Consider the following 12198-nt stretch of genomic DNA (forward strand, 5'->3'; position numbering starts at 1 on the left):
TGTTACAAAAATCTTCTTTATTTAAAAAAGTCTTCTTTTACTATCCTACCAATTTATTGAATAATACACCTTCAATTCTTCAATGTACAGTGCTTGATTGTATGTATCTATTTATCCTACAAAATTTAAAACGATTCGAGACTTTAAACTCTTTGGTTTTATTGCACAATCTCCGGCCACTACTTCACCGTAAAAAGGTATTTAAAACTCTATGAATACTACGAGCACTGCGGCTACTGCTGCTGTTGGCACCATGAATATCAGCTTACTGTTCCTTCACTTGAAAGGTTAGTTTTGTATGTTAATTTTAAAATTTAGGACAATTGGTTGTACGTTACAAAACAATAAAAAAATACTTACAATTTAAATTATAATACAAAATCGTATATAAACATTAAATGATTAGAATAACTCATCCGTATGCAGTCAATACAGAAAATATACATGGGAAAATATAAAACTAACTTAGGTTTCAATCTAAAACAATATAAACAAAAAAAATAAATGCAAGACTAGACCGTCCTCGTCCCTTTTTTTGATAAACAAAAATTAAAGTTAATGATGTGTAAGCATAAATTATAATTAAACTACTAGTAATGCGAAACAGAAAAGCACATAAACCTTACGATTTTACAAAAAAAATAAAGAGGTTCCGCTTCCGATATGCTTTTTGTTTTGTATTTTTGGTCCAGCTGTAATGTTTGCGATGATATCATCTTTTAAGTACACAAGTTAACAATAAGAGTATATACACTTACGAAATGGCAAAAAAATATGGCACATGAGTTCACAAATTTTCGGTTAATGCTGTCGCACTTCCCAGTCCTTAAATCTACAAAGTGATGTGTCTAAATGCTATGTTTTCTTCGAGAATCCCAGACGGATATTTGAGAAGAGCGGCTGTATAGTCTTTTGACTTCAACGCCTTTTGAAATCCTATATCTTCCTAATGTGGTATCACTGTTTACAGGCCAATTGTGACCTTGATTCAAAAATAAAATTGCAATAATCTACAAAACTGTTACGCAGTGATGGCATAGTTCTTCGGATAGTCAAAGCTACTACTACTGTTGCTGCTTCTACTGCTGTCACTGGGCTCCCTTTCCAAATTCACTGGCGCAACTTCCCTAGTATCCACGGGCGGGGAATCTCTTCGATAGGCGAGGTAGTATCCTTCCGGGTGGTTGCTGCTGGCCGTCGTTCGAATCACGCTGATCCGGTTGTCCATGGCTGCCTTCAGCTGAGCTGACTTCTTGCTGTTGTCTTCCAACACTTCCCGGATTTTAGCTCGTACAGCTTCCTTCTTCATCTGCTGTTCGGTTTGTCGAGCCAAATCCAAGGGGCTGATTGCATGATGTGGAGATTGATGATGCATTCCATAGCCGCTCGAGTATCGACCCTCATATCCTCCTCCGCCACCAGCAGATCGATCTGCTTTTTCGACTTTTCTGCGTGCCTTTGTGTGAGCTTGCTTAAGCGAAGGGTGCTTTCCTGTTTTGCTCTTCATGCAGGACGAATCCTCATGCTTGTACAAATAGGACTTGAGGGCAAAGGCTTTTCCGCAGCGGGAGCAGGAATGCGGTTTTGTGTTCGAATGGGTTTGAACGTGCGCCCGGAGATTGGACTTATCGGCAAATGCTTTCTGGCAAACGCTGCATTTGAATGGTTTTTCACCTTTAATAGAATAGAAAAAAGAAAATAAATTATATTAGTTATTTTAGGAGATACATAAACATAAAGTGGAAAATGTGAACCATTCTTCATATCATGAGAAAAAAACTTAATGTCGCTTTGAAGTTTTGAATAAAAATAACTGCATTTGTGTCTCCAGTGAAGCTTACCTGTGTGTGTTCGGATGTGACCTTGCAGCAGCCAAGGTCGGGAAAAACATTTACCGCATGTGGGACATTGACAGCCCTGATTGTGCGTTCGGACATGCATCGAATAGGCAGGCATCGAGACGTATACCTTGGAACAATGCGGACATCGACGAGCCTTCTTGTCTTGCAGCGATCTGTTCAAACAAATTTGTATGAAATTATGAAACCAATTCTAAAGTATTGCCATTGAAACACTCACCGATGCGTTTGTCGATGTCGAGCCAGATTCGAAGACGTCGAGTACTTCTTTCCGCATTCCGGGCAGCCGTGGACATCGTCCGTCGGTCCAACCTCGTCGCCACTGCTAACCGGTGTAGGGTCTTCAACATCTCTCAGTTCCCGATAGTCGCGCTCATCGATGCCGTAGTCCAGACGTTCCGCGCCATGTCGGTGACCTTCTTCTCCATAGCTATAGCTGCTGCCACTATTCCACGACAATGTTCGTGACTTTTTCCGGTCGAACACTTTGTGCGAGTACGAATAACTCGAGTCCTCTGACTCTTCCGAAGCGTACGAGCTCCTTCTGTTCAACAACTGTTCGTCCTCGGTCAATGCGCGACTGCTACTGCCCGATCTAGGGGGACTGCCACCGACGTCACCTTCCACTGTTCTTATCGTCGACGTGTAGTACGTCAGATTTGCCGATTCGTACGAGTCATCGCAATTGGCACGTCCATCTGCATCCCTTATCTTGCTGATCCTTTGTGCCTGCTGTAATTTTAGATTTCGATTGATCTCCCAGTTCGTTTTCCATTTTTTCTTCGTTGCCGAGCATGACTGAATCGCTGGTTGGTGGTCTTTCTTCTGCTCTGTCGGCGACGGCGACGGGCTGACGGGATAGCTTTTTCGTTTGTCTTCGTTATCGTCGACCAGCTGACCGCGATAAGAAAGTGCGTACTGATAATAGTCTACCGGGTGATAAGCGGCTGACTCATGCTGCAAGGTGTAATATTTGGCACCGCTGTACTGTTCCGGATAGTGATACTGCTGTTGATGATGATGATGGTGGTGGTGGTGATGATGGTACTGCTCTCCTGGTGAGGCGTTGATGCTGGTACTCAATTTTCCGGCTGCAATCGATACCTCCGCCAGCTGAGTTAGATTGTAGAGTTCCTCCGGAACACTACTGCTTGGCATTTCCTGAACCATCGTGATTCGAATGGCAGCGACCCTGTTGGCAGAGATGAAATACGAGAAAAGGCAATTAAAATCTACTAAAAACAGATATTATAGATCACGACGGCGCGGCGGTCGGTTGTGTGAGCCATATCCCGGAACTACGCGAACGTAAACTAATAATTCCCCTCTCGATGCTTCCGCGTCGCCGACGCGTCACTCTGGCAGTCGGCCACATGTACGCCCTCCCCATTTGAATATTGCTTTTAGAGGTGAAAATCATCAAAGAAAATTTATTGCTTTCATATGGCACTCGGTGCTGCTGCTCGGTGCGATTGCCTTCCAGCATCTCCTTGCATTCACTAAATCTAAATGCTACCTTCCTATCGGTTCATTATATTTATAGACCGCCCTAAGCAACCACTTGAGTATGTGAGACCTCGCGCGATACATAAATCTAGAGTTAGGACAATTAAGAATGTACCGTCATTACATTTTGTCTTCTAGTGCTTATATCTTTGCTTAGTTTAGTTACATTGACTGAAGCATTGATACTTTGTGATTGGCGAAAATCAACTAAATTGCAATTTTGGCAAACGACTCAAAACTCATGGACGACTCAAATAAAAGAATAAAATTTGTCGTGATCTCATCTCTAGATAAATCATGCATGACTTGACTCTACCTCTTTGAATCTTTACAAGATTTTTTTAAATTATCTTTGATGATAAGATAAAGATAAAGATAAGAACAGTGAATTGACGTTTTTCATATAGATTATATTCTTGCATTGGTAGACATAAAATTGCACCCCGATTGATTATCAACGCTTTTAGGTGCAAATTGATTTTCAAGGGCTCGATGATTGAGATTTGAGGAGAATTTTACCAAAACTGGTTCTTACACATGAACAGTAGAAATTCTCTGCGTCTAAAAAAATACTACAGTTTTAAGGTGAGCAGCGTTAGAATTAAATATAAAATAATAAAATAAATCTTTAACAGCATGCGAGAGACACCAGCGAAAAACAGTTTTTGTTCTGATAAGAAAATTATTTTGAGCTTTTTAGTGGAATGTTTTCACCTGTCATAAGACGAGTTTAAACAATCCCATTGAATTCCACCACTTAATTGTATCCTGACAGATACGTATTTCGACCTCAACAGTAAGGCCGTCTTCAGTGTCTCGTGCTTGACTCGACTTGACTCGTCGAGTCAAGTACGAGACACTGAAGACGGCCTTACTGTTGAGGTCGAAATACGTATCTGTCAGGATACAATTAAGTGGTGGAATTCAATGGGATTGTTTAAACTCGTCTTATGAGTTTTTGTTCTGTTGCAGTATGCATGAAAAAATAATGTTCAGACCTGCTGATTGTCTGAAAAGAAAATACCTTTTACAAACACATCTTTACGATCGATTGTACACAGGATTTTGTTTTTACACGATTTTTTTTCGCTCGTATTTTTGATCGTGTGACTTCAATTTGCCACCAAACTCTTCGCAACATGTTTCAAAAAATCCAGAATAAATCAAAGAAAAATCACATGATAATTAATATACGTTAAACATTTAGGATGAGTAAAAAATTGAGAAAATGTAAATCGCGTAAAAACAAAATCCAGTGTATTTGTCCGAACAGAGCAACGTTCAAAGATACGTTAAAGAGTGTCTTCTAACTGAACTATTGAATTTTCTCGATAGTATTGAATATTCTTGATCCTCCAAGATGGGTTGCTAAATTATAAAGATATCAGAGTATAGTGTTTCCAAGTTAGTTTTTATTCAAAAATAGTCGAACAACGGAAATTTAGAATCGCGTACAGTTATTTCGATTGAATGCCTTTGGGTAAATACTATTCTATCTTTGAAATCAATGAGAATCCTTTTGAACAAAAATAATGGATTGTCGTGAATGAGGTGATGGTAAATGTGAATCCTTATTAAAAAATAATGCATGCCGGAATAATAGTAAATGTGTCCCTTCTTTAAAAGTGGGTTGTTCACCGGAATAATGAAACAGACTACAATAAAAACTTCCCCTAAAAAATTAGAAATTTCCCATAGAAAATTAGAAAATTGCCAATAAAGAAATCAGGGTATGGGCAATAACTAAATATAAAATTACCACAAATAAAACAAAATTTCCATAAACAATTAAGAATTTTCCACAAAAAAATAAGCACTTTTAAAAACAAAAATTGCAATTTTCCGTTTAAAAATCAAAATGTTACACGAAAAAAATACCAAATTTCCATAAATAAATCAATATTAGCAATAAAAAATTACAAAATTTTCCAGAAAATAAATATATTTTTTTCATAAAAAATTAAAAATTTTCCACAAAATGAACAATAAAGAGCAATGAAAAAATAAGATAATTTCCATGAAGAAATATAAAAAAGCAATCAAACTGTGCTTTTTTCTATAGATTTTCATCAGCTTTATTGCTTTCTTGTTTTTTTGTGTTCTTTATTAATTGTTTTGGGGGATTTTTTTATGAAAAAAAAAATTATTTTGTTGAAAATTTTGTAATTGCTCATTGCTAATATTGATTTATTTATGGAAATTTTGTATTTTTTTCGTGGAACATTTTGATATCTTTATGGAAAATTCTTCTTTTATAATTGCTATTTTTGCTCTTAAAAGTGCTTATTTATTTTTGTTTTGTTTTTTTGTTCTTAATTGTTTATGGAAATCTTGTTTTATTTGTGGAAATTTTATATTTATTTATTGCTCATACCCTGATTTCTTTATTGGCAATTTCCTAATTGTTTATGGAAAATTCCCATTTTTTTTATGGAAATTTTGCTGCCGAATGTTAATCTTTCCTCAATAAAATATATTTTCCCGGAATAAGGAAATGAGCGATGTGATCCATTCTTCTATAGAAGGGATTTTCATGAAATAAGGAAATAGTAGATGTGATCATTTCTTCAGAAGCAGGCGTTAACTCGAAATAGGGCAAATGTAAATGACTTTCCCTTTTGGGAAGCCGGTATTTGTCCGCAATAATGATGAATGTGATCTCTCATTTTGATGTAGGCGAATTTGGCCAGAATAAGGGAAATATGATGCTGGGTCATTAGGCCGAAGGCCATTAGGCCGAATGGTCATTAGGCCGAACAGTCATTAGGCCGAACGGTCATTAGGCCGAATGGCCATTAGGCCGAATGAGAACTGGGGAGTGAGAAGTGAGTAGTGCGCAATGAGGAAGAAGTAGAAAGGAAGAAGGAAAAGGAGGAAGAAGTAAGAAGGAAGAAGAAAGAAGGAAGAAGGAAGAAGAAAGAAGAAAGAAGAGAGAAGAAAGAAGAAAAAAGAGAGAAGAAAGAAGAAAGAAGAGAGAAAAAATAAGAAAGAAGGAAAAAGGAAGAAGGAAGAAGAGAGAAGAAAGAAGAAAGAAGGAAGAAGGAAGAAGGAAGAAGAAAGAAGGAAGATGGAAGAAGGAAGAAGTAAGAAAGAAGAAGGAAGATGGAAGAAGGAAGAAGAAAAAAGTAAGAAGGAAGAAGAAAAAAGTAAGAAGGAAGAAAGAAGAAAAAAGGAAGAAAACGGAAGGAAGAAGAAATAATAAAAAAGAAGGAAGAAGAAAGAAGGAAGAAGGAAGAAGGAAGAAGGAAGAAGGAAGAAGGAAGAAGAAAGAAGGAAGAAGGAAAAAAGAAGAAGGAAGAAGGAAAAAGTAAGAATGAAGAAGGAAGAAGGAAGAAGGAAGAAGGAAGAAGGAAGAAGGAAGAAGAAAGAAGGAAGAAGGAAAAAGAAAGAAGGAAGGAAAAAGAAAGAAGAAAAATGGAAGAAGGAAGAAGGAAGAAGGAAGAAGGAAGGAAGGAGGAAGAAGGAAGAAGGAAGGAAGGAGGAAGAAGGAAGAAGGAAGAAAGAAGAAGGAAGAAGGAAGAAGGGAGAAGGAAGAAAGAAGAAGGAAGAAGGAAGAAGGAAGAAGGAAAAAAAAAGAAAGAAGAAAGGAGAGAGAAGCAAGAAGAAAGAAGAAAGAAGAGAGAAGAAAGAAGAAAGAAGAAAGAAGAAAGAAGAGAGAAGAAAGAAGAAAGGGAGCTTGAGCTTGAGCTTGAGCTTGATTGACTGCTCGTAGTTGCTACTCCATTATGACCAGATCAGCTGTTCTTGCACAGGGAACCAACAGATGTTTGCTTGGGACTAGCACACATCTTCAATGTACAAGTACTGGTGATCTCATTTGTTAGGTCATACTGGCGCCTGCCACGTCAGAATGCAAGTCAGGAAATGATGATGCAATCACTCGCCCACTGCAAGCCGAATATACCTCTGCACTTGCCACGAGTTCATGCGGAATTTGTTGGAATTTCTGGGTTAGGTTGGAGAGGCAAAGGTCCGTCTTGGTTAACGAGCTGCCAATGTGATAGATAGGAGAAGGTAACTGATGGAATTTCTAATTGGATGTAGGAAACGAGCTCTATAATAGTTCATTTCCAATTCTAGCAGATTATTGTTAGAATACTCAAGTTGAAGGTATAGGAATAGTAATGGAAATGGACTTGGAATTGGACTTGCGAAATAAAGAGAAAGATACAAAGTAGGAAAATGGAACGGACCTTGGGATTGAACCCACGACCTCCTGCGTATGAGGCAGAAGCAGTAGCCATATGACTACCAAGCCCGCTTCTAAACAAGAGAGATCACGCACTGAACTGATTATTTTATTACCGGCCACGCAATGCAGAACACAATAATTCGTCCGACCGCGCGATCGTTCTGCTGTCCGAAACAAGAGAGATCACGCACTGAACTGATTAATTTTAATTTTATTACCGGCCGCGCAATGCAGAACATAATAATTCGTCCGACCGCGCGATCGTTCTGCTGTCCGAAACATGAGAGATCACGCACTGAACTGATTAATTTCAATTTTATTACCGGCCGCGCAATGCAGAACACAATAATTCGGCCGACCGCGCGATCGTTCTGCTGTCCGAAACATGAGAGATCACGCACTGAACTGATTAATTTTAATTTTATTACCGGCCGCGCAATGCAGAACACAATAATTCGTCCGACCGCGCGATCGTTCTGCTGTCCGAAACAAGAGAGATCACGCACTGAACTGATTAATTTTAATTTTATTACCGGCCGCGCAATGCAGAACACAATAATTCGTCCGACCGCGCGATCGTTCTGCTGTCCGAAACAAGAGAGATCACGCACTGAACTGATTAATTTTATTACCGGCCGCGCAATGCAGAACACAATAAATCGTCCGACCGCGCGATCGTTCTGCTGTCCGAAACAAGAGAGATCACGCACTGAACTGATTAATTTTATTACCGGCCGCGCAATGCAGAACACAATAATTCGTCCGACCGCACGATCGTTCTGCTGTCCGAGAGATCACGCACTGAACTGATTAATTTTATTACCGGCCGCGCAATGCAGAACACAATAATTCGTCCGACCGCGCGATCGTTCTGCTGTCCGAAACAAGAGAGATCACGCACTGAACTGATTAATTTTATTACCGGCCGCGCAATGCAGAACACAATAATTCGTCCGACCGCACGATCGTTCTGCTGTCCGAAACATGAGAGATCACGCACTGAACTGATTAATTTTATTACCGGCCGCGCAATGCAGAACACAATAAATCGTCCGACCGCGCGATCGTTCTGCTGTCCGAAACAAGAGAGATCACGCACTCAAGAGAGAAGAAAGAAGAAAGGGAAGAGAAAAAATAAGGAAGATGGAAAAAGAGAGAAGAATGAAGAATGAAGGAAAAAGGAAGAAGGAAGAAGAAAGAAGGAATACGGAAGAAGGAAGAAGTAAGAAAGAAGATGGAAGATGGAAGAAGGGAGAAGAAAGAAGGAAGAAGGAATAAGGAAGAAGGAAAAAGTAAGAAGGAAGAAAGAAGAAAAAAGGAAGAAACGGAAGGAAGAAGAAAGAATAAAAAAATAAGGAAGAAGAAAGAAGGAAGAAGGAAGAAAACGGAAGGAGAAAAAAGAATAAAAAAAGGAGGAAGAAAGAAGGTAGAAGGAAGAGGGAAGAAGAAAGAAGGAAGAAAGAAGGAAAAAAGAAGGAAGAAAGAAGGAAAAAAGAAGGAAGAAGGAAAAAGTAAGAAGGAAGAAGGAAGGAAGAAAAAAGAAGAAGGAAGAAGGAAGAAGAAAGAAGAAGGAAGAAGGAAGATTCAAAATGGGAGAAGGAAGAAGGGGTGAGGTGAAGAAAGAACTTCTCTTGTCACTTCTTGTTTCTTTTTGCTAATTCGGCCTAATGATCGTTCGGCCTAATGACCGTTCGGCCTAATGTCCATTCGGCCTAATGACCTTCGGCCAAATGGCCTTCGGCCTAATGGCCTGACACCGGGAAATATATATGAGATCCCGTCTTAAGCTCCCACCGCTCTTGTGGACGACAAGCGAACTTTTTTCACATTTACAATGTTATGAAAACTCATATGTGAATATGTACGTTATGTGGAAGATATTGATTTGGAAAATGTATTGGAGGTAACCACTTTCCCTTCGATGGGACTCGAACCCATGACCCTACAGTACGCTAGACTGGTGCTTTAACCAACTAAGCTACGAAGGACCTCCGTCGGCCTTCGCAACCTAGCGGCTACTGAACGAGCTCGAGATTCCCAAATTGGACGCATAGTCAAATCACTCGCAATCCATTTATCAAGCCAATACTTCCACATGTGTATTGTACACGTCCACATTAGAGGAGCGTGAGTATTTAGAATGTCTGGCGGCTATACACATTCTTCATCAGCAACGGTACTGATCAAGTGAGGTTGTGTAAGCTATTTGCCAGTCGGTCGTCAAGCTCAGACCCGACCGCATTGCGTAGGCAAGAGCACGCGTTTCACTCCAAAAAGCGTCAAAACCCAATCAGTATTTTATGTCTACGTGTGGATTTATTATCCATTGTTTTAGACGAAGAAAGTTAATGCAAAGATGTACACTGCTAGTCATTTATTTATTTATTTTAATATTTTCATCCGATATTGAAACAAATATTACTGTTGCAAATAAATTTCTAAAACTAAATTCACATATATTTACATTTATATTTCACAACAAACATTTCTTAATTTACATAATCTATCAGATAACAATGATTCTCTACAATTGAAGAGCACATTAGAAATATTGAATTAACCCTATAGTGCCCAAGACCGCCTTTAGACGAGCTATTTTGATTATTTTTTGTAATTTTCAATTGAGCAGATTTTGGAAAGATTTTGATGTTGATCAATTATACAGGTATACCTCGATTATATGGACTTTTTCGATGCAAAAAAGTCCATATAATCGAATTTTCCATATAATCGAAGCAAATTTTTTTTCTCGAAATTTGTGTTACACGATGAAATAAGTCTTAAAAGTTGATAGAAAATATCCATATATTGCCTTACAGTCTAATCCGCATGTTTGGACTCATTTTATGATAACTCAGTAGATTATGATTTTCTATAAGAATGTAACCTTTTTTCCAGCCGCTAGTTTCTAAGATTACGTTAGTAATGAAGACAACAAGTTGCGTTTGATTGATATTCTTAAAAAGAATTTAAATCAATGTAAATAAGGGGCCCTATCCACGTATCAGTGTCAGTTTTACAAGAACCAATTGACATTTCCCGCCAAAAAATGTATCTCGTTTTATTGTCTCAGTCAATTCTTTGACTTATTTAAGTTCAACTTTTTCACAGAACTCATATTTTAGAATGAAAAAAAAAGGGAAAGTGCCGCACGTTTGAAGAATTGGAATTGGCCTTATTTTAATTCAAAATCGGGCTAATTTTAGGCCTAGCTTGAAAACCAGCACTATTCGTCAAAAAGTATAGATTCTTTGGGAAAGTTGTCCTCAAAAAATTGAAGAATCGATATTCAAAACGACGCACAGTAGCGGGCCCTCATGAAAATCCCGGACAAAACTTGAGATTGCATTCAAATTTTCCCCACCGCGCGCTGTTGTATTTTGTACAACACTAACGAAAAACACATCGCTCACATTACACAGCATGAACGAGTTTGCATGAGCGTTTCAGGATCACGCTTTGCTGAACGGTTTAGCAGTAATTGATTTAAGAACTGCTAACAAGAACATTCTAAATATATTCAATTTCTTTTCCTACCGTTGAGCGTCAGTATAATCCTTATGCCTTGTGCTGAACAAATGTAAATACCAGGATATTCGACAACATTTATTTAAACATAAAGACTGCTCGAAGAGTTTTCAGTTTTTTACATTCAAATAATAAATAAGTTCGTCCAGAAGAAATAATGCCAGGTTTGAAAACCATTTGGAACATTATGTATCACATATTGAAATAAACTCTTCCAGTTTCGTGGATATACCTAAAAAATCAGTCTCAGTGGGTCCGATTTGCTGGATGTTAATGCATCATCCGTCCTTCTATACTTAATTCCATGCACCAAAAGCAGACAAAGGTTGGAAGCAAAGATCTAACAGCTGAATATGACAATCTCATCTTATCACTGGCTCCGCAAACTGTCAGTCTGACAATTCACTTCACGTTTTCGTATGGCAGAGATCACCAAAAATACGCATTATTTTTCACCACCTATTTGTAAGGACGTGGCCGTGGCTGTTGCAGATTAAAGAATTGTATATTTATCATTATATACAATGAAATTTTACAACGCGAAAATAGTATATCAATCAAGTCAATCGAACATATGACTCAGAGTGCATCTCCATATATAACATCACAACATGCCTTACGGGCCTTTATTTGCCCCAATGTACCATAATAAATATAGAATCAATGTAAGATATGACTTACAATATTTAACATCTTTTTAAAACCCCAAAACACAAAAAAAATTGAGCGAAAAAAAATGTCCATATAATCGAGGTAAAAAGTCCATATAATCGAAGTCCATATAACCGAGGGTCCATATAATCGAGGTAAACCTGTATAAACTTCAATTCATGTTGAAATGTAGTTAAAAGTCAATTTTCAAAGTTCCACACCTTTATAAAAAAATATTGAAAATTGAGTAATATTTTGTTCCTCCTTGTTTTCGCTCGTATACCATTGAAGAGTGAAGTATGTGTAGTTTTGTTTTTTTCCTACAACTAACCTCATTCAATAGAATGTTATAGTGGTGAATATTACACTCTGAAATATTTACCCAACTCGTTACACGGAAAATAAAAAATAACCCCGAAAATTGAAAAATTGCCATAGATCAGCATTTAATAGGAATTTACA

At 38.1% G+C, this 12198-nt stretch overlaps 1 protein-coding gene across 1 annotated transcript in view; it reads right to left on the minus strand.

Annotated features, from left to right (window-relative positions):
* LOC134203092 (zinc finger protein 84-like) overlaps positions 1–12198 on the minus strand; it is a 65239-nt gene continuing 53041 nt past the window's right edge. The window contains exons 2-4 of the mRNA XM_062678069.1: positions 2080–3051; positions 1842–2014; positions 1–1674 (exon numbers count right to left, since the gene is read on the minus strand). Coding sequence (XP_062534053.1) covers positions 1022–1674; positions 1842–2014; positions 2080–3029 — 1776 coding nt within the window. The 5' untranslated portion in view covers positions 3030–3051 and the 3' untranslated portion in view covers positions 1–1021. The remainder of the gene's footprint in view (positions 1675–1841; positions 2015–2079; positions 3052–12198) is intronic.

The sequence above is a fragment of the Armigeres subalbatus genome, unplaced genomic scaffold (genome assembly GCF_024139115.2).
Source record: "Armigeres subalbatus isolate Guangzhou_Male unplaced genomic scaffold, GZ_Asu_2 Contig1644, whole genome shotgun sequence".
In the NCBI taxonomy this organism is placed as follows: domain Eukaryota; kingdom Metazoa; phylum Arthropoda; class Insecta; order Diptera; family Culicidae; genus Armigeres; species Armigeres subalbatus.